Here is a 24,136-nt window from a genome sequence, read left to right as displayed (position 1 = left end):
CTAAATCAAAAATGAAATGTATTTCTCAGATGGACCGTATACTACTGGTGTAGTCTTTACAGTGAAATGCTTACTTATGAGCCCTTCCCAACGATGCAGTTTAAAAATACCAATACAAATAGTAACACAAGAGGAATACAATAAATACACAAGAAAGTAGCTACAGTATATACAGGGAGTACCAGTACCAGATCAACGTGCAGAGGTATGAGGTATTTGAGGTAGATATGTACATGAAGGCAGGGTAAATTGACTAGGCATCAGGATAGATAATAATAAGAGTAAAATAAAGAACAAAGTAGCAGCAGCAAATTATTAGTGTAAAATTGTGTGTGTGTGTGTGTGTGTGTGTGTGTGTGTGTGTGTGTGTGTGTGTGTGTGTGTGTGTGTGTGTGTGTGTGTGTGTGTGTGTTATGTAGTGTACAGTGCATTTAGAAAGAATTCAGACCCCTTGACTTTTTTAACATTTTGTTATGTTACAGGCTTATTCTAAAAATTGATTAAAACACTTTTTTCTCATCAATCTACACACAATACCCCATAATGACGAAGCAAAAACCAGATGTTAGAAATGTTAGCAAATTTATTAAATATAAAAAACTGAAATATCACATTTACATAAGTATTCAGGCCCTTTACTCAGTACTTTGTTGAAGCACCTTCAGCAGCGATTACAGCCTCCATTCTTCTTGGGTATGACGCTACAAGCTTGGTACACCTTTAATTGGGGAGTTTCTCCCATTTCTTCCCTGAAGATCCTAAAAAGCTCTGTCAGGTTGGATCGGGAGTGTCGCTGCACAGCTATTTTCAGGTCTCTCCAGAAATGTTAGATCGGGTTTAAGTCCAGTCTCTAGCTGGGCCACTCAAGGACATTCAGAGACTTGTCCCGAAGCAACTCCTGCATTGTCTTGGCTGTGTGCTTAGGGTGAACCTTCGCCCAGTCTGAGGTCCTGAATGTTCTGGAGCAGGTTTGGCTGTGTGCTTAGGGTGAACCTTCGCCCAGTCTGAGGTCCTGAATGTTCTTGAGCAGGTTTTCATCAAGGATCTCTCTGTACTTTGCTCCGTTCATCTTTGCATCCTAACTAGTCTCCCAGTCCCTGCTGCTGAAAAACAACCCTACAGCATGATGCTGCCACCACCATGCTTCACTGTAGGGATGGTGCAAGGTTTCCTCCAGGCATGACGCTTGGCATTCAGGCCAAATAGTTCAATCATGGTTTCATCAGACCAGAGAATCCTGATTCCCATGGTCTTAGAGTCTTTAGGTGCCTTTTGGCAAACTCCAAGCGGACTGTCATGTGCCTTTTACTGAGGAGTATCTTCCGTCTGGCTGCTCTACCATAAAGGCCTGATTGGTGGAGTGCTGTAGAGATGGTTGTCCTTCTGGAAAGTTATCCAGGAACTCTGGAGCTATGTCATAGATACCATCGGGTTCTTGGTCACCTCCCTGACCAAGGCCCTTCTCCCCCAATTTCTCAGTTTGGCCGGGCTGCCAGCTCTAGGAAGAGACTTGGTAGATCCAAACTTCTTCGATTTAAGAATGATGGAGGCCACTGTGTTCTTTGGGACCTTCAATGCATTTTTGGTACCCTTCCCCAGATCTGTCCCTTGACAAAATCCTGTCCTAGAGCTCTATGGACAATTCCTTCAACTTCATGGCTTGGTTTTTGCTCTGATATGCACTGTCATCTGTGGGACCTTGTATAGACAGTCGTGTGCCTTTCTAAATCATGTCCAATCAATTGAATTTACAACAGGAGGACTCCAATCAAGTTGTAGAAACATCTCAAGGATGATTAATGGAAACAGGATGCAATTGAGCTCAATTTAGAGTATCATAGCAAAGGGTCTGAATACATATGTAAATAAGGTATTTCTGGTTTTTGTGGGGTTTTTTTTCAAAATGTTCTAAAAACCTGTTATCGCATTGTCGGTACTGTGTGTAGATTGATAAGTAATTGTTTTAATCAATTTTAGAATAAGGCTGTGTAACATAACAAAATGTGTAAAAAGTCAAGGGGTTTGAATACTTTCCGAATGCACCGTTCAGTATGTGAATGTGTGGGGGTTTTGTGTGGGATTATAAATGCAGTGTGTGTGAGTGTGTATATGGTGTGCATATACAGTATAGTCTAGTGAGTGTGCGTAGAGTCAATGCAAGATAGAGTCAGTGAAGATAGTTTGGCTACCATTAATTGACTATTTAGAAGTTTGGCTATTTAACAGTGTTATGGCTTTGGGCTAGAAGCTGTCTCGGAGTCTGTTGGTCCTTTGAGTCGATGCTCCGGAACGGTTTGCCAGACGGTAGCAGAGGGAACAGTCTATTGTTTGGGCGGCTGGAGTCTTTGGCCATTTTTCGGGCCTTCCTCTAATACCGTTTTGCATTATAAAAGAACAAACACCAGAGTCTGGTAATCATATCATATCTGTATTTCTGTTGTTTGCCTTTTTGTATTTGGTTTCTCCCATGTAGGGTGTGTTTTCATAATTTATTAGAAACGTTAATGGTTATGCAACTTATGTCTTTGTTTTCAGTAATGTGTGAATTGTGCAAAAGTATTGCCTTCAATCAAACTTTAAACCAAGTTTATTTTTAAAAAATCTCTTAAAAGTTTCTCAAGTCATTTTGGGCATTTTTTAAACAACTCTGGATCCAGTCTTCTTGGTGACCTGCACTGTAAAATAAATACTACCTATTTTTGCACCTGATCTACTGCCTCCGTCTCAACTGCTGCTGAAACCACGCATACTAAATAGACTGCTCGGTCCTCTCGGGGACACAAAATAAATATCTGGAGTACTTCTTCAAGCCCCTCTTTCTCTGCTCTTTTCCAAATTCCCCTCCCTCATCTGCATCCATGTTTGTTGGTGATGGTACTGCAGGACAGAGTCGTCTTCACTTTGACAGTATTATTCAGCACACCGCTCACCAGGGCATAGCTAATGTGTGAACATGCTATGAGTGAAGGGGATTAGATTGTCTTGTCTCAGGATGATCAGCCTTGTCTCAGGATGGTAAGTTGGTGGTTGAAGATATCCCTCTAGTGGTGTGGGGGCTGTGCTTTGGCAAAGTGGGTGGGGTTATATCCTTCCTGTTTGGCCCTGTCCGGGGGTGTCCTCGGATGGGGCCACAGTGTCTCCTGACCCCTCCTGTCTCAGCCTCCAGTATTTATGCTGCAGTAGTTTGTGTCGGGGGGCTGGGGTCAGTTTGTTATATCTGGAGTACTTCTCCTGTCCTATTCGGTGTCCTGTGTGAATCTAAGTGTGCGTTCTCTAATTCTCTCCTTCTCTCTTTCTTTCTCTCTCTCGGAGGACCTGAGCCCTAGGACCATGCCCCAGGACTACCTGACATGATGACTCCTTGCTGTCCCCAGTCCACCTGGCCATGCTGCTGTTCCAGTTTCAACTGACCTGAGCCCTAGGACCATGCCCCAGGACTACCTGACATGATGACTCCTTGCTGTCCCCAGTCTACCTGGCCATGCTGCTGCTCCAGTTTCAACTTCCACCTGACTGTGCTGCTGCTCTAGTTTCAACTGTTCTGCGTTATTATTATTCGACCATGCTGGTCATTTATGAACATTGAACATCTTGACCATGTTCTGTTATAATCTCCACCCGGCACAGCCAGAAGAGGACTGGCCACCCCACATAGCCTGGTTCCTCTCTAGGTTTCTTCCTAGGTATTGGCCTTTCTAGGGAGTTTTTCCTAGCCACCGTGCTTCTCCACCTGCATTGCTTGCTGTTTGGGGTTTTAGGCTGGGTTTCTGTACAGCACTTTGAGATATCAGCTGATGTACGAAGGGCTATATAAATAAATTTGATTTGATTTGATTTGATTTGATTAGATACAAAAGCAAATATCAAATGGTGATCTTTCAAGACGTTGTGTTAGCTTACGGGATACAGGGGTGATGTGATATAGCAGGAATGTGGGGGAAATACATTTCTAAAGAACACAGATAACACACACACATTCAGCGTCTTTTCAACATCTTTTGCTCATAGGGACACCTTTCATGAAAAAATAATAATCAAGCTTGAATTACGTCAATTCCTTTCAAACAACTCTATACACTACATGGGTGAATGGGTGTAATGGTTCTACTCTAAAGCCTATATGAGGACCTGATCACTAAAACCCTCAAACAGAATGAAAATTGTAAGGGCTCTTTGCCACGGATGCGCTACTAGATAACACTTTGAGGGTGACATTCCATAGATGGAGAAATAGACCAAGCAGGACATGTGGTAATGAAGGGCAATGAGGTCTGAAGATCCTCATTACCCACACCTAGGCACGGCCAACTAAGAATGGCAGGGCAGGAGGAGGCATAGATAAGGCCAGTGAAAGGAACAAATGGCTCCCAGAATAGAATAGCACCAGAGGATAGAGGGTGTTCACTCAGCCTGTACAGTATGTCAAGTATCTTCAATTCTCCATTGTTTGGGGCTATGGCTGGCATGTCAGAAAATTTACCCTGGTGTCTGGGTGTCTCTGTAGAGCGCTCCTGACAAGCTGAGGTAATTAATAACTGTCAACACCACCTCCCTATCTCTGGATCCTTTGTCACGTTAACAAAAAAAAACTACTAATTAGCTTGACTGAGATGATCGCCAGAGATCAGCTAATTATATTTTAATATATATTTACATTCCAAAGTCATTAAAAGTGTTTTGACCTAGTGACAAGGACCTAGCGACTGAGATCTTGGGTTTAAGCATCACAAAACCCTTAATTACAGGCAACTAGTCTGGACTTCCTGGAAATCCAGGAAGCCAAATGCAACCTGGTGTCAAATGGTATGATATATACAGTGGGGCAAAAAAGTATTTAGTCAGCCACCAATTGTGCAAGTTCTCCCACTTAAAAAGATGAGAGAGGCCTGTAATTTTCATCATAGCTACACTTCAACTATGACAGACAAAATTAGAAGAAAAAAAATATTTGCAAATTATGGTGGGAAATAAGTATTTGGTCACCTACAAACAAGCAAGATTTCTGGCTCTCACAGACCTGTAACTTCTTCTTTAAGAGGCTCCTCTGTGCTCCACTCGTTACCTGTATTAATGGCACCTGTTTGAACTTGTTATCAGTATAAAAGACACCTGTCCACAACCTCAAACAGTCACACTCCAAACTTCACTATGGCCAAGACCAAAAAGCTGTCAAAAGACACCAGAAACAAAATTGTAGACCTGCACCAGGCTGGGAAGACTGCATCTGCAATAGGTAAGCAGTTTGGTTTGAAGAAATCAACTGTGGGAGCAATTATTAGGAAATGGAAGACATACAAGACCACTAATAATCTCCCTCGATCTGGGGCTCCACGCAAGATCTCACCCGTGGGGTCAAAATGATCACAAGAACGGTGAGCAAAAATCCCAGAACCACACGGGGGGACCTAGTGAATGACCTGCAGAGAGCTGGGACCAAAGTAACAAAGCCTACCATCAGTAACACACTACGCCGCCAGGGACTCAAATCCTACAGTGCCAGACGTGTCCCCCTGCTTAAGCCAGTACATGTCCAGGCCCGTCTTAAGTTTTATCTAGAGAGCATTTGGATGATCCAGAAGAAGATTGGGAGAATGTCATATGGTCAGATGAAACCAAAATATAACTTTTTGGTAAAAACTCAACTCGTCCTGTTTGGAGGACAAAGAATGCTGAGTTGCATCCAAAGAACACCATACCTACTGTGAAGCATGGGGGTGGAAACATCATGTTTTGGGGCTGTTTTTCTGCAAAGGGACCAGGACGACTGATCCATGTGAAGGAAAGAATGAATGGGGCCATGTATCGTGAGATTTTGAGTGAAAACCTCCTTCCATCAGCAAGGGCATTGAAGATGAAACGTGGCTGGGTCTTTCAGCATGACAATGATCCCAAACACACCGCCCGGGCAACGGGTGGAAGCATTTCAAGGTCCTGGAGTGGCCTAGCCAGTCTCCAGATCTCAACCCCATAAAAAATCTTTGGAGGGAGTTGAAAGTCCGTGTTGCCCAGCAACAGCCCTAAAACATCACTGCTCTAGAGGAGATCTGCATGGAGGAATGGGACAAAATACCAGCAACAGTGTGTGAAAACTTTGTGAAGACTTACAGAAAACATTTGACCTCTGTCATTGCCAACAAAGGGTAATTTGCAAATAAATTCATAAAAAATGCTACAATGTGATTTTCTGGATTGTTTTTTCTCATTTTGTCTGTCATAATTGAAGTGTACTACTTATGATGAAAATTACAGGCCTCTCTCATCTTTTTAAGTGGGAGAACTTGCACAATTGGTGGCTGACTAAATACTTTTTTTGCCCCACTGTATATCACACAGAATCATTTATTTGTTATATACTCAAAACATAAACAATGTTAAGAGTGCTAATTAAAAGGGTATATACCTGTTTATGTTCAATATTTATAATTAAAACTGACATTAGGTTCTCAATGTCCATCATTGATCATTGATTCCATGTTATTTTTTTGAACACACAGTAGCTAGTATGGAGCACAAGGCCATGTAGCTTTACCCTTGCTCAACGCATCATGTCAGATGGATAGAAAGATGAAGGAAGCAACAGTGAGTCTGCATGGCGTGAGTCTGCATGGCAAAAGATTACCACAGGCATGCTAAATCCGTCAGATTAGCATAAGAAAGAGATCAATCCTGCTCAGAAAGTCTAACTTATTATTCAATTAACATCTCCTCCATTTGGTTTATTTTAGGCTTTTGAATTCCTTATAAACAGGCACGGTAGGGCTTAATAACGTGGCATCCTACATCACTGAATTCAATTATGCTCCTTTCATCACACAATTATAGTTTTTGTGAATCCACAGCTGTTGCTGCTTTCACCAGGCCATCACAAACAATATGGTAAAGCGTCCCTCTGTCTGAAGCACCTTTTGGGGATATTTTTAATATTCTATACAGAATTGAAATCTCCAAAGGTGAGATTTCCAACTGATTAATCTCTGTGGTAATATTTTTTTTTGAAATCCATTTGAATTTATATCAAAGCTTACCAAAATCTTTCGTCTAGAAAAAAGGACGACTATAGAAACCAGGCCTGCATGGTGTAAAATAAGCTGAGGCTCATTGCATTCTCCCACTCCTCCCTGCCTTCAGACTCAGAGTCAGTCAGGAGAAAATGAAAGATGAAACAGGACTGTAATAGATCATTTGGCCAGTAAATTGCAGGTATTATGGGATCCATCTCCACTCAGAGGCATATGATTTAGAAAGACACTAAGGTAAAGTAGCCTAATGGTTAGAGCATTGGGCTAGTAACTGAAAGGTTGCTAGATCAAATCCCTGAGCTGACAAGGTAAAAATCTGTTGTTCTGCCCCTGAACAAGGCAGTCAACACACTGTTCTTAGGTTGTCATTACAAATAAGAATTTCTTCTTAACTGACTTGCTTATTAGTAAAGTAAAATCTTAGAAAATGTATTACAAATAGAAGTCTGAAATATCACATTTACATACAGTTGAAGTTGGACGTTTATACACACTAAGGTTGGAGTCATTAAAACTCGTTTTTCAACCACTCCACACATTTCTTGTTAACAAACTATAGTTTTGGCAAGTCGGTTAGGACATCAACTTTGTGCATGACACAAGTAATTTCCCCAACAATTGTTTACAGACAGATTTAACTTATAATTCACTGTATCACAATTCCAGTGGGTCAGAAGTTGACAAACACTAAGTTGACTGTGCCTTTAAACAGCTTGGAAAATTCCCGAAAATGATGTCATGGCTTTAGAAGCTTCTGATAGCTTCTGATGCATCTGTGGATGTATTTCAAGGCCTACCTTCAAACTCAGTGCCTCTTTGCTTGACATCATGGGAAAATCAACATAAATCAGCCAAGACCTCAGAAAAAAAATTGTAGACCTCCGCAAGTCTGGTTCATCCTTGGGAGCAATTTCCAAACTCCTGAAGGTACCATGTTCATCTATACAAACAACAGTACGCAAGTATAAACACCACAGGACCACGCAGCCATCATAACAGTCAGGAAGGAGACGTGTTCTGTCTCCTAGAGATGAATGTACTTTGGTGCGAAAAGTGCAAATCACTCCCAGAACAACAGCAAAGGACCTTGTGAAGATGCTGGAGGAAACAAGGACAAAAGTATCTATATCTACAGTAAAATGAGTCCTATATCGACAACCTGAAAGGCCGCTCAGCAAGGAAGAAGCCACTGCTCCAAAACCGCCATAAAAAAGCCAGACTGCGGTTTGCAACTGCACATGGGGACAAAGATCATACTTTTTGGAGAAATGTCCTCTGGTCTGATGAAACATAAATAGAACTATTTGGCCATAATGACTATTGTTATGTTTGGAGGAAACGGGGGAGGCTTGCAAGTCAAAGAACACCATCCCAACCGTGAGCACGGGGGTGGCAGCATCATGTTGTGGGGGTGCTTTGCTGCAGACTGGTGCCCTTCACATAATAGATAGCATCATGAGGAATTATGTGGATATATTGAAGCAACATTGCAAATGGGTCTAATGACCCCAAGCATACTTCCAAAGTTGTGACAAAATGGCTCAAGGACAACAATGTCAAATTTTGGAGTGACCATCAGAAAGCCCTGACCTCAATCCTATAGAAAATGTGTGGGCAGAACTGAAAAAGCGTGTGCGAGCAAGGAGGCCTACAAACCTGACTCAGGTAAACCAGCTCTGTCAGGAGGAATGGGCCACAATTCACCCAACGTATTGTGGGAAGCTTGTGGAAGGCTACCCGAAACGTTGACCCACTGGGAACGTGATGAATGAAATAAAAGCTGAAATAAATCATTCTCTCTACTATTATTCTGACATTTCACATTATTCAAAGAAAGTGGTGATCCTAACTGACCTAAGACAGGGAATTGATACTAGGATTAAATGTCAGGAATTGTGAAAAACTGAGTTTAAATGTATGTGGCTAAGGTGTATGTAAACTTCCGACTTCAACTGTAAGTGTTCAGACCCTTTACTCAGTACTTTGTTGAAGCTCCTTTGGCAGCAATTACAGATGCTACAAGCTTGGCAACCTGTATTTGAGGGACTTTCTCCCATTTCTTCTCTGTAAATCCTCTAAAGCTCTGTCTGGTTGGATCGGGAGCGTTGGATTGCGTCTCTCCAGAAATGTTAAATCAGGCTCAAGTCCAGGCTCTGGCTGGCTGGGCTACTCAAGGACATTCAGAGACTTTTCCCGAAGCCACTTCTCAATTGTCTTGGCTGTGTGCTTAGGGTCATTGTCCTATTGGAAGGTGAACCTTCGCCCCCGTCTGAGATCCTGAGTGCTCTGGAACAGGTTTTCATCAAGGATCTCTCTGTACTTTGTTCTGTTCATCTTTCCCTCGATCCTGACTAGTCTACCAGTCCTTACTGCTGAAAAACATCCCCACAGCATGATGCTGCCACCACCATGCTTCACTGTAGGGATGATGCCAGGTTTCCTCCAGACGTGAAGCTTGGCATTCAGGCCAAATAGTTAAATCTTGATTGCCATGGTCTTAGAGTCTTTAGGTGCCTTTGGAAAACTCCAAGCGGGCTGTCATGTGCCTTTTACTGAGGAGTGGCTTCCGTCTGGCCGCTCTACCATAAAGGCCTGATTGGTGGAGTGCTGTAGAGATGGTTGTCCTTCTGGAAAGTTATCCCATCTCCACAGAGGATCTCTGCAGCTATGACAGAGTGACCATCTGGTTCTTGGTCACCTCCCTAACCAAGAAAATTAAAGATGAAAACAGGAATATAATAGATATTTTGGCCAGTAAATTGCAGGTATTATGGGAGCCATCTCCACTCAGTGCCATATGATTTAGAAAGACACGAAGGTAATAGCTTTGCAAATTTCCTCTGCCATTTGACAATGGCTAAGCGCACTGAAATGTGTGGGAAAAGGTCATAAGTCAATGACTATCCATCACAACATCAATCTCCCTTTATTCTCCTCTCAAATCTTAAATACCAAACATCGGTGGAAATCGGTGTTTCATTTCCCCTCCCCAGAAGCTCCAATCTGGCAGGTCAGGCTGCAGGGCCCGATGAGTCAGATGTCGCCCCAGAGTTCACACATTCCTTCAAGCTTGTTTGCTCTCAACAAAAGGGAAGTGCTTTCCCTGGTGGTCTCCTGTGTGTGTCAACCCAGGGGAGGGGAGGGAAAGAGAATGGGAAGGAGGGGGCTATCAGAGGGGCTTTCTGTCAGACTCAGCCTGTCCATAAAGTCTGCTGCATTGCCATTACGGCGCTGTGGAAAATGAATGCTGAATACAGTTGTGAAAATGTAATCTTCTGAATCTAGGTCTGATGGAGTTGTAATACAATATACTGCACTGACTTTATAGCTGACAACTGCAAAGCTTGGTGCCCTTCTGTCATTTACAATGAATATATGTTGAAACAGACCCACCATTTCCTATCAATCAATTCTGCACATGAATCATTATAGGTTACATCTTACTATCCGAAGACTGAACCAGCCTTTGGGTAGTTAGTGCTCTGTCTGCTTTAAGAGGGCCCCTCACAAAAGGTGTGCTGCTGTGCTAAACAGCAGGCATGGCCCATAGCTAAGTGGGGCGAGGGAGGGAATCATCTATTTGACACCCCATTGTTTGTCTCATCTCATCTCTCCTGCTGGGCTAGCAGCCTGTCTGTCTGTCCTTCAAAAGGTCCAGGCTCCCATTAATCACTCTTCTCCCCTGGGATAATTAGAGACCACAGTGATTTATTGGCCCTCCTTTTATTGTGTCAAAAACATATTTCCGCTAAATGCTAAAAGGCCAATGCCTGTTCGTTATTAAGTCTGTCAAATCATCATTAGGCGTCAAAAAGAGCCCCTTTCTGCCAAGTACAGAAGTAGAAGGAGAGGGGACATGAGGGCACATTACAGAGGGGTCCAGCCATGGCTTTGGTGACGCATCCTCACAAACCACATGATCCAAACAAATTGGCTTCTGTCAAAGAGACCGAGAACAAGGCCTGATCAATGACTCGCTGAATGAAGATGACAGTGGCAGATATCAGAGAGCAAGATGGGAGGGGCACTGGGATGTGGTGAGCCTCAGCTTCATCGCCTAAGAACTGCAGGCGACAAGCAGGCGACCATAAATTCTGAGGGCTTAAGAGGAACGCCAGAAATACAATGATTTGAAGAAAAACAGCATTTCACCCTATTTCTTTGGAGCTGTTTATCTCCCTGACAAACTTTGAAAAGCCTTTGGAAGTAAAAAGCAAGGCATCAGCCAGGTGCAAATTTCCTTTGATATATGGGAACGTTTGGCAAACGCAATTTGTAAATTGTTAAGGTTTCCCTCTTTCCCACTATTGAGAGTGCACTGAGACAGGTGTCACGAGAGGAGATGATGACAAGTCGCTGTTCCTACATCCTGTGTTACACAGTACAGTGGGAACTGTTGCTCTAAGCTGCCTCAGTGAAACTGTTACTGATCTGCTATAGCAGTGCCTTGAGAGGAATTGAGCAATAAGTGGCCAGAGACGTCAAACTCAGTTTGAGCTGTTTAAAGGTCATTCCTATCAGCAGAAACACCAATTAACCCGACTTCCTGGCATAATGGCGCTCCAGAATCCCAAGCAAACAGCCCTGAATACAATTAAACACAGGCCTCTGTGTCCGCAGCCAGATAGAACATTTAAACAGCGGAACAAAGAGGGCCAAGTCACAGTGGACTGCCATCGAGCACAATAGGTGTCAAAGCCAGGCTAACTCCCTGCGATTATTCAAACATCAGGGAACAGCAGAAGATGAGTGTGAGTTACAATCATGCTATTTCAAATCTAGGGACTGCTGTGGCTCTGCCGTGTCAAGAGGCTGACCTGATTTTCAGCCTGGGTTTCTTGTCATCTTTTTTTATGAGGAAGGAGGTGGATAATTAGCCAAGTTTATTATATGCCACTACACTGGTCAATCAGAACCAACAATTAGAATGCCTGACAGCTTTAGAGGTAAAATCGCTGCTAGCTATATATGAAGTCATAACTAGTCCTGAAATATACATGGAAAATATGCTCCTTACATTTGTTATAATCTCCAGCAAAAATGATTTGACCCCTACAAGATTTGGCCCTTAATCTTTCATTAGTCTAAATGTTTTTGCTGTTTTTCTCTGTGGTTCTGTTTTTTTGTGCTAAGGCTTCCAATTGAGCTCTTTATGGAGTAGTGCTGGAGGGAGATGGCATATGTGACCCTGACCATTGCCTGTCCAATATTATTGGAATTCTTACCTGCGACCCTGACTAGAACAGAATTTACTGCTCCCACAAAATGAACCCTGATGCAATGCCTGCAGTGACTGGGTCCTGTGCTGCCTGCAACAGACAGACAGATTATTCAAGCTGAATGCATAGAGACGATCCTGCTGTTTTAAAGGTTATGCTACAATTACTGTAGCTAGGTGGCAGAAAGCAGCATACAGTGCCTTTGGAAAGTATCCCTTGACTTTTTCCACATTTTGTTACGTTAAAGTCTTATTCTAAAATTAATAAAATATTTTTTTCTTCAATAATCTACACACAATACCCCATAATGACAAAGCAAAAACAGTTATTTTTTTTACATTTTAGCTAATTAATTAAAAACGGAAATACTGCATTTACATAAGTATTCAGCCTCTTTACTCAGTACTTTGTTGAAGCACCTGTGGCAGCGATTACAGCCATGAGTCTTCTTGGGTATGACACTATAAGCTTGGCACAGCTTTATTTGGGGAGTTTCTCCCATTCTTCTCTGCAGATCCTCTCAAGCTCTGTCAGGTTGGATAGGGAGCGTTGCTGCAAAGCTATTGTCAGGTCTCTACAGAGATGTTCTATCAGTACAGGATCTCTCTGTACTTTGCTCCGGTCTGAATACTTTCCGAAGGTACTGTATAGGGCAGGTATACCACATGTAAGAGCAAACAAATGTATAATTACTAACACTGAAGAGTTGAACCATAGAACGTATATATAAATGGACAAAACCAATTTAAGATCAGGAAGTCGGTTTTAGTTTGTTAAGATGGTGTCTAATGGGGGGGATTCTCAAGACATAACATGCTCAGTTTGAGCTACTCCAAAGTCACATTGCAGGATGGTACCAGTGGCGAACGACTGCCCCCTCTCATTGAGTAGCTCAAGTGGAAGACAGACATGGGTATTGCAGGTAGCAACTAAACTTTCCTAATAACTTATTCTGTGTGTGATTTTAAAATAGTCAGTTCAAGGATATACATCTGGTGGAATAGAATCAATTATTGGTACCCTGATTGTCTTCTAAAAATATATACAGTAGCAGTTAAAAGTTTGGACAACAACTACTCATTCAAGGGATTTTCTTTATTTTTACAATTTTCTACATTGTAGAATAATAGTGAAGACATGAAAACTATGGAATCATGTAGTAACCAAAAAAGTGTTATAAAAATCAAAATATATTTTATATTTGAGGTTCTTCAAAGTAGCCACCCTTTGTCTTGATGACAAATTTGTAAACTCTTGGCATTCTCTCAACCAGCTTCATGAGGTAGTCACCTGGAATGTATTTCCATTAACAGGTGTGCCTTGTTAAAAGTGTGGTATTTATTTCCTTCTTAATGCATTTGAGCCAATCAGTTGTGTTGCGACAAGGTAGGGGTGGTATACAGAAGATAGCCCTATTTGGTAAAAGCAAATATTATGGCAAGAACAGCTCAAAAAAACAAAGAGAAATGACAGTCCATCATTACTTTAAGACATGAAGCTCAAACAATCCGGAAAATGTCAAAAACTTAGAAAGTTTCTTCAAGTGCGGTTGAAAAAACCATCAAGTGCTATGATGAAACTGGCTCTCATGAGGACAGCCAGAGGAAAGGAAGACCCAGAGTTTCCTCTGCTGCAGAGGATAAGTTCATTAGAGTTAACTGCACCTCAGAAATTGCAGCCCAATGTTTCACAAAGTTGAAAACACTTATGTAAATGCAATCCAACCCATCACACTCTCCTTCTTTGTCAAATAGCCCTTACACAGCCTGGAGGTGTGTTTAGGGTCATTGTCCTGTTAACCTGGCCTCCACAATGACCCGAACTCAACTCAGTTGAGATGGTTTGGGATGAGTTGGACCGCAGAGTGAAGGAAAAGCAGCGAACAAGTGCTCAGCATATGTGTGAACTCCTTCAGGACTGTTAGAAAAGCATTCCACATGAATCTTGTTGAGTAGAATGATAAGAGTGTGCAAAGCTGTCATCAAGGCAAAGGGTGGCTTCTTCGGAGTATCTCAAGTATAAAATATAGTTTGATTTGTTTAACACTTTTTTGGTTACTACATGTGTTATTTTATAGTTTTGATGTCTTCACTATTATTCTACAATGTAGAAAATAGTACAAATAAAGAAAAACCCTTGAATGACTAGGTGTTCTAAAAATGTCAAACTGTTTGTTTTGTCAGTATGGGGTATTGTGTGTAGATTTATGAGGAATTGTGTATTTTTTAAATCCATTTTAGAATAAGGCTGTAACATAACAAAATCTGGAAAAAGTAAATGGGTCTGAATACTTTCCGAATGCACTATATTTTCAAATGTTATAGATCTGTCATAGTTTTGGTTTCATGCATTGTCATGTACTAATTATTGGTTATTTTGAGTTGCCAAACTCTAAAATCATACACATTTTTGGTTTTCCCCTCTGCCCCTTTTTGATAAGATTGTCTACTTGTTGAATGAATATTAATGGAGAAACGGTTTCTTTGCCAGCGGGTCCAGCAGCTCCAATCTATCAAGAACTCTCTCTGGTGACTTCAATATCTTTGGAACCATTATTGACAAACATATAGGCTGAAAGGCATAAAGGAACATCTAATGTTGGAGTATGCCGCCATTCCTGTTGTTCAATTTGAAAGCAGAAGATGGAGGGGATTTGACTTGTACAGTGTCCTCATTAAATATCTCTATTGAAAAGAAATGGATGCAAATACTCTGCCCTGGATTTACTTTAGCTTACTTATAAGACATCTTGCTTGTTATTTTTGGCTTTAAATGATCTATTGTGTCCACGTACAATTCTGCTGTAAGCAGACTGCACAGTTGACACAGAATATTAACAGCAATCTGATACTGAAGCTCCACCTACCCCCCTCACTCCCTCCCTGCCACTGCCCGACTGCCACAGGGATTGATGGTTCTGCCCGGTCATTATTATTCAAGGTGAACTCCTCATAGTTTCAACTGCTTGTGGACCTTCAGGCTTTTCCTGATTTCTCCAAGTCTGCCTGTTTACTGATCGTCTCAATGTACTCCTCCACCCCGGCGTTATTCATCACCTTTGCCTTTGCCTTTCGCTTGGCTGCAAGCTCAGTGGAGCTGTACCTGCCAGAGTACATGTTACATTTCCACCTGCCTGCACACATTATGAACTCTCTGTGAGTTTCTCTGTCACCGTCAGGGGACGGACAATGTGGCAAGTCGCTGAACCAGTGAAAAGAAAATGACTGTGGCCCATTTCCTGGTTTCCAATATGCTTAATGACGGGAGTGATGAGTTATTGACAGCTCTCATCTAATTAGAGGCACTGAGGTGTCTATTGCAGCTTTGGCAGTGACAGCAGATAAAGAGGACCATTGATTTCGCTGTGGTGGACTGTATCTGGACACTTCAGGGTGTATTGGTGTGTGTGTACTGTATATGAGTGTGTAAGAGATGGCGAGGCAGGGGAGAAAGTGATCTGCTATCCCTTTGACTGGCAGAAGCCTTAAATTCCAATAAGTCACACTTCCACGGATTGGTGAAACTAATTACTGGCTTTAACTCCAGGTCAATAACGAAATGTTTGGTGGAGAGTGGGAGCATGGGAGACCTGGGAGCTGGGTAATATGTGGCTTGGTCTCCGACGCATTCAAGTCCCCCTGTACCATTCTTGACCAGTCCTGACTTTGGTTTGAAATTAAACATTAAAACAGGTGGACACAGGGTGACAGAACTTAATTATTTCAAATCCCCATGGACTTCTTTTTAATAGGCATCTCAAAGCCGCCTCGACAACTACTGGGGTTAAACATATATTAATGACACCCTCTGGTATGGAGCACCTCAGTAGAATGTGGCTCCTGGCTAATAATTTATGGTAGACTGTATGTGCAAATGACATCTTATTACTTTTTATTCCAGCACTAACCTCTCTGTAATTTAAACATAATTGTTAGGGGGCCATAAATATTACAAATGTTTTCATGGGAATGAGAGTGTGCCGATGACCTTTCTCCTGCTCATGTGTGACTACAGTAAACAGAAAGACTGTAGGATGAGTTGAATACTAGATGTAGCAGCTGGGAGGTAAAAATTAGAGCCCAGTGATTAACACACTCTGGGTCAGATGTTCTGTTTCCATTGTCAAGTCAAGGTGAAACCTGCATTTACTTAGATTCTCCTGCATGGTGACCATCTGCAACAGCTTGTCACTCAGACCTTCTCTCTGTCTCCCCCCCTCCCCTAAGTGAAGCATGCAGTCTGTTTCATCCAACGCTCCCCAATTTAGAGTAAACTGTAATTAAAGTGTCTTGGCAGTCGGCTAAAACCAAATGTCATACTCCCTCATCACAAGAATGGGTGTGCAGTTGGTAGCCAGAAAAAAAGCCTGATGCTGTGGACTTATGTAAATGCCATCCTGACAGCTATTACATGTGTTCAAACTGATGTACAACTATCAATGGCAATTGATTAATGTATATTGACACATTTCTGGGCTATAGTGCAAATAGAAAAAACACATCTCCTCTGTCAGGTAGAGTACAAGGTATCCTTAGTATACAATCCTAGGTATCCATAATTCAAGGCCTGTATAAAGCCTACTAATTCAGTAAAAGGTTTCCTGTGGGGTTTTATCAGTCACGGAACCAACAAACAAGCCGCTTTTCAATTCTGTATTATCTTTAAATCAAGTTCAAAAGGTTTCATCATAGGTTGCCATTGGAATTGCCATTCTGCTTGAGTGAAACTTCCAGTCTTCTGACACAAAGCGGACATGTCCATTGGCAATTAGTGGATTGTAAGTCAAGGAAGATGATGTTCAACAGCTTCCCAATGTAGATAAATAAATGGTCAAATAAGGCACACAGCAGTTCTGAACTAAAGTGTGGCCTGGCCCTTTAAAATGGGCCGCAGTGAATTGGCATTTCAGAATTTATCACAGCTGCCACCGACCAAGTCGGTCCAAACATTATATCACTCTCTCTCTCTCTCTCTCTCTCTCTCTCTCTCTCTCTCTCTCTCTCTCTCTCTCTCTCTCTCTCTCTCTCTCACACTCTCTCCTTCACTGCAGCATTGCACATCCGGGCCTGTGTTTTCTTAAAGAGCCTCTATTCAACCCTGCTCTGAATTCCAAGGAATAGGCCATGAGATCACAAAAAAATGAAGTGACAAGGATCAAAGCCTACTGCTCTGAACATGTTAGCATGTGTAAAAGTGCAAGAGTTTGCAAGGGTTTGCGTGTCTGTGCATCAACACTATAACTATTGACACTGCTTGCATGAAGGAAAACAAAAATTTCCCTCTCTACTCACTGCAATGTCATTATTGAATGTTCTCCATCATCATTGTAACAAATGGCCTCATGCATTACATAGTGTAAGGACATTTTTGCAAATGCCCATAAAGAATGGCTGCAAATATGAAATTGAAACTACAGCAAAAAGCTGTTACTTCTCGACAGCAATGTGTTGTTCCAACAGCATATTTGAAATGCAATTCATTTCATACAGCAGCAAAATATAATTTCTGATTATTGTTGTTTGCCATTGTTTCCCGACTACATGAGTTGTATAATGAGTCTAGCCTATTTACTCCAGTTTAATGCCCTTTATTAAAGATTCAAAACATAAGATACTCATCTATATTTCTCATAATACAGTTGTCATTCATAGTTAGCTGTAGTTATCAACACTGGCACCTTGGAATGCCATCTGTACCTAGCTCTCAGCCTTACAACAATAGTACATGTTTCAGCCACCATTCATCCTGCTGCAGCATAAAAGATCAGGGGAGAATTTCCAATCAACGTTTTCATACCTCAGTTGATGGAAACTCAGGGAGAGAGCATCGAGCCTTCAGAACCAAGTGAGATATTACTTTTTCAGATTGAAAAGTGCCTCTCAGTATTGAAATCACGATCGATCAATTGAAAATTAACGGATTCGATTTCCCACAAAGATTGTCTGGAGGCACCTTGCTAAATCTACAGAGCAGTCCCCACGACTCACATACTTATAACACACCACAGCGGATAAAACCATGTGTATGTGCACACACATCATACCCTGCAGTCCATGTGCCCCACACATCATACCCTGCAGTCCATGTGCCCCACACATCATACCCTGCAGTCCATGTGCCCCACACATCATACCCTGCAGTCCATGTGCCCCACACATCATACCCTGCAGTTCATGTGCCCCACACAGCATACCCTGCAGTCCATGTGCCCCACACATCATACCCTGCAGTCCATGTGCACACATATCATACCCTGCAGTCCATGTGGACACATATCATACCCTGCAGTCCATGTGCTCACATATCATACCCTGCAGTCCATGTGCCACACACATCATACCCTGCAGTCCATGTGTACACATATCATACCCTGCAATCCATGTGGACACATATCATACCCTGCAGTCCATGTGCACACATATCATACCCTGCAGTCCATGTGCCCCACACATCATACCCTGCAGTCCATGTGCACACACATCATACCCTGCAGTCCATGTGCCCCACACATCATACCCTGCAGTCCATGTGCACACACATCATACCCTGCAGTCCATGTGCACACATATCATACCCTGCAGTCCATGTGGACACATATCATACCCTGCAGTCCATGTGCACACCTATCATACCCTGCAGTCCATGTGCACACATATCATACCCTGCGGTCCATGTGCACACATATCATACACTGCAGTTCATGTGCAAACACATCATACCCTGCAGTCCTCCGAGAGACTACAATCCAACATGAATAACATATAGGGTCTTTCCACACTCTACCAAGCTATAATTCCTTCACTCACGGCCTGATTTTTATTCTGCAAGCTGCATTTCAAAATGCTGAGCCCACCATTGTAAACTTCTGTTAAAATGTAATACACTTAGCACAAACTACAGGTGATTTTTACAATCGCCACTAGAATAATTAATCTCTGATTTCCTGAGAGAGAGCAGGGCAATTTGTAAGTGTTCAGAAAAGTCTACACATGCACACCCACGTCCTGCACAAACACATACACACAAGTCCGGTGCTTTCTCTCTCTCTTACAGAAAAAGGCTGAAATGCATGGTAACACCAATATGTCCACACACACACACACACACACACACAAACAGACAATCATACACATTCACTCACCCACACATACTATAGTACTTCAGCCCACATGAACAAAGTTACAGCACACCTCAAAAACAGACAGAAATTTAGCCCAGGTTTTACAGACAGCTTCTCTCCGGAGACACAGTGGGGAGAATGCTGGAAATGTATTGAAGCTGTAAAAATCTATTCCTGCCTCCGTGTGAGGCCCTGCACCTCCCCCAGGAGCCCCCTTCAACCATTACAAAACTGGGACGAGGCCTCATAAATGGAAAGAGGACTGAGGGAGGTGGGGGAGGGGGGTTCTGTGTCAACTGAGAAGTACCAAATAGTGCTAAGGGCAACTATGTACCCCGCTGGAGCGACCAATGCTATGTGTAAAACTGCCATCATCATAACACTACAAACTACACTGGGTTTCAGTTATTTGGAGTACTGCAGACTTACTACAGATGTAGGATCTTCATTTGAGACAGTTTGCTACAGTGGGAAAATAATTCTGCAGCAACAGGAAATGTGAATTATTATGTGGATTATAATTAATGGACATTTTTAGTAGGGGTTGATACATTTTTCACTAGGGCAAATCAAGTCTGACATTTAAATGTGGAAGTTACTAACTTTGGAAGCTTTTTTAAAACTCATGCAGCAGAAGTGAGCATTTCCTGCTTTGCAGGAAAATTCTCTGCTGTGTGTTATTGTAACAAATGAACAGCGGCTCATAGAATCCATGTTCAAACCGATTATAGAGCTGGCAGAAAGAGCTTCATTTAAGCTTCACCAACTTTCCCCAACTACACAGATTCATTCCAAATCAGTTCTGTAGTACACTCTTCGAAAAAAGGGTTCCAACAGGTTTCCCCTCTGTGGAAACGGTTCTGTATGGAACCTAAAAGAGTTTTACCTGGAACCAAGAGGGTTCTTCCACGGGTTCTCCTATGGGGACAACCAAAGAACTATTTTCGGTTCTATATAGCACCTTTTCTTTCGAAGAGTGTACCCTCAATGTCGATGCAAATTCCAAGAACAAGCTAACTAATATCTTAGTGGATGGGTAGTATGTGTTCATGTCCTATTCTGACAGATGAGAGCTGGGAAATCATAATATTGCATAACACTATGTTAAGTCAAAATGCTGCTGCAAATTACTTCCACATCAAAGACATTCATGCAGAGTGGCATATCTTCTATGTTTGAATATCAATGGATCAAAAGATGCACTCATGTAGAAGGACCACATTATCACAGTTTAACCTGAATTACCACCAAACACCCAGCTTCAAATGTGCCCAAAGGAACAGAATATTGAATGAATACCAACCATAACTGAAAAGCTCTGCAGTATTACATAGGATATAGAGGGTGAACTAGCTCTCCTCTGTAACTATCAACGTGACTGAGAAATTCTCATCTGTAAAGTTGAAATCCTATTAACAATGTGGGCTGGAATTATGATAAATAGCCTACTACCAAAACATGACTCTTTACTGCATTACTGATGTCACTGAGGTCTAAATGTATTTGTAGGAAATAAGAACACTTGGATAGACAATGTGGCAAAACACAGTAACATGTTCATTGTAATTTTTTACATCATAAAGTGAGCATTAAAAATATACAATATTAAAAGGTGTTATCAGCCACTTCATGGCCTGCACTTGCTGTATCACATGGGGGGAGGGGGGGGGGGGGTCATGTGAAATCTGTCATACTCTCATTTCTCTGTTAAGTGGAAGGGTGGGGGTGGGGGTCAACATGGTAGCTCTGACTGGCAGGAAGGGAGGTCAAATGGTAAGGCAAGGACGAACAGGGAGAGAGGGGGCATGTTATGACAGGATTAGTTAGTAAGGGTAAATTAAGTATATACACCTCTTAAAGAGATTGGAGCTATATGTTCACAAAAATACTATATGTGTGACTAGATCAACGAAGGGGAGGAGGGTTGGAGAGGGGTTGCCCTGCCCTGTGTGTGTGTTACTCAGAAGAGAGGAGGGAGAGGACACAGAGAGAGGATGTTTAATGAGTGCTCCCTGCCTGCCAGAGTGGCTGCATTAACACCACACGCCTTATCAAGGGCACTGTCACCGGCCCTGAGAGGCACAATGAACTGCCACTCTGCCAACCAGCAGAAGAGAGGGAGAGAAGGAAGGAGAGGGAGGAGTGGGGAGGGAGGGAGCCTAGAGGACATTATCTTGATGAAGCCATGATCGATACAGCCAGATCAAGCCAATGGAACAGGGATACCATCCCTTTTAATTGAGATTAGACTCTGCAAGTTCACCGTGCGCCCATCTAATTTAAGAGTGGACGTCGTCTCCCCACAGTTAACTCCTCACACATGTCATCAATTACAGGAGACTCTCTGACCTAGGACCTGGCAGCCAATCAGAGTGCCCCATCTCCTCTCCTCTTGGTAGTGTGCTGCCTGGGGAGGAGAGACTCCTCTCTCTGTGGCCCCATGCAGCTGGCTTTTTTGGGGTCCTTCTCTGTTTTCTGTGTTATTTATTCCAGTGCATACATACCTCCTTGTCTACATATTTTCTTGCCCGGTTTCCTGGCACATTCCTTGGATATTCTTTTTACTGTAAAATGAATAGAAGACTAAAAAATAACATGGAGCTCCATTAAGGACAGTTGGAGCATGCAACACCACTATCTGACTGCTGAGGAAGTAAAAATGAGTTAACAAAGAGAGTTGCTCTTATTGGCTTAGTTCATGAATCAATAAGTCAGTGAATCAATAAATAATCATTATTTACATGAGCTTCTTCCTTGATGAGCTCTATTCATTGTGCCTACACACAATGGACAGATGATGAGCCGCTGTCAGTCAGGAGTGAGGAGGAGGGGGAGGAGGAAGAGGAGGAAGAGGATGAAGAGGAGAAAGAAGGGAGGAACCAGTCTCACCTGAATGGACATGCTGTGGTGGACAGGATGATGTGCATGTGGGTGGAGGGATCAGGAGACTAATGAACAGCCACATACTCACTCACTCACTCACACACACATGCACACACAAACTCACACACTCACTCACTCACACACACACACAGACACACACAAACTCACACACACATGCACACACAAACTCACACACGCACGCACACACACACACACACACACACACACACACACACACACACACACACACACACACACACACACACACACACACACACACACACACACACACACACACACACACACACACACACACACACACAGTGGTGCACACAGAGGCACACACACACATACACACACACACACAGTGGTGCACACATAGAGACACACACACACATACACACACACACATACACACACACACACACAGTGGTGCACACAGAGGCACACACACACATACACACACACACACAGTGGTGCACACATAGAGACACACACACACATACACACACACACATACACTCACACACATACAGAGGCACACATAAACTTTGGCACACACACATACACAGTAACATACAAAGAAGCAGTGTCATGCACGTAAACATGCAAAGGTCATGCTTTTCTCACTCTGTTGTCAGCAAACAGACAGGAATATATTTAAAAAGAGGTTGTTGGTTTAGGTCTGTTTTCCCTTTTGGTCTGGCTATTAACTCACCATCCTCAGTGGGAACATATATGTTTAAGAAAAGGCAGTCCTCGCTCTGGTCCTGTACGTAAGAAGACACTATCTCCAGGTTGTTAGTAAACCACACAGGCAGCATGACGTCCGGCAGACGCCCCTCCACGATGGTCTGGGGGCAGACCGGGGCGAACTGCGTAGCGTTGCGGACCTCCGGCCAAAAGATGGGTGGCTCTGGGGGCTGGAAGCGCCTCTCGCCCGTGGGGGGTGCGGCATAAGGCACCCCCAGGAACTGGATGACGGGTCCCAGGATCTCATTGTTGAGCTCCTTCTTGACGCCCCTCAGTTTGCCGTAGACGGTGGTGACCACGGGGTCCGTCTCGTCCAGTTTCTGAGAGGCCGTGACCAGGGCCTGCTGTGCTAGGCTCAGTATCCACAGCAGGAAGGTGAGGTCCAGGCCCAGACCCAGGCCTATGCCCAGCCGGGGCTGCATGGCCCTCCAGGCAGGGTACAGCTTCAGACAGCCAGGTCTCTGCAGGGGCATGCTCCCTCTGCCACACCAGTAGACACACACACACTAAAGGGGCTAATCACACCACAGCGCTAGCAGCAACAATCCACTTTAGATCCACTCACAGGAAGGGGTGCAATCAAAGGCAAAGTATCAGGCCTCCCAAACACGCGGCTGTCAAAACTTTCAAAGGCTCTTCGCATGGCAAGTATTCCCCATTGATTTCACACTGGCGGAGGTGACATCTTCACTTGCCGATATTTTTCAGGCCGCATCCTATTGACAATCCTGTTGTCCATCCTGGCGACACAGGCAGGGCAGCCATTTGCAGCAGGTCTCCCACAGATAAATCAACTCCAGTCAGTGCGTAGGTCTATATCCTGCAGGAAATAAAAAATAATTCATTAGTGCTAAGGTGAAGGGAAGAAATATGAACAGAGCAGGGCTTTATTGGCTGTTACAATCTGGATGTTCCCATCAAGCAGAGCACAGGGCAATCACATTCTGCCTAGTGACACTTCATCAATCATGTGCAAGCAGACTGACTGAGTGACTAGGTACTGTACTAGTTATGGGATCCCTCCTCCTCCTCCAGACCTGGGAGGGAGAATTAAGACGATCATGTTTCATAGAGAGAAAGAAATCTTATTTGTTTATAATGTAATGACACATCTCATAGACACTTCTCAGCCAGAGCAGGAG

General features: G+C 43.0%; 1 protein-coding gene across 1 annotated transcript in view; it reads right to left on the bottom strand.

Annotated features, from left to right (window-relative positions):
- The window catches only part of LOC109897497 (neuroligin-1), a 288,866-nt gene that overhangs the window by 244,801 nt on the left and 19,929 nt on the right, over positions 1 to 24,136 (bottom strand). Inside the window, exon 2 of the mRNA XM_031833398.1 lies at positions 22,960 to 23,814. Coding sequence (XP_031689258.1) covers positions 22,960 to 23,467 — 508 coding nt within the window. The 5' untranslated portion in view covers positions 23,468 to 23,814. The remainder of the gene's footprint in view (positions 1 to 22,959; positions 23,815 to 24,136) is intronic.

This window comes from Oncorhynchus kisutch, linkage group LG10 (assembly GCF_002021735.2).
Source record: "Oncorhynchus kisutch isolate 150728-3 linkage group LG10, Okis_V2, whole genome shotgun sequence".
NCBI classification, from domain to species: Eukaryota; Metazoa; Chordata; class Actinopteri; order Salmoniformes; family Salmonidae; genus Oncorhynchus; species Oncorhynchus kisutch.
Note: the sequence above shows the minus strand (reverse complement) of the source record. Positions and strands in the feature narration are given on the sequence as shown.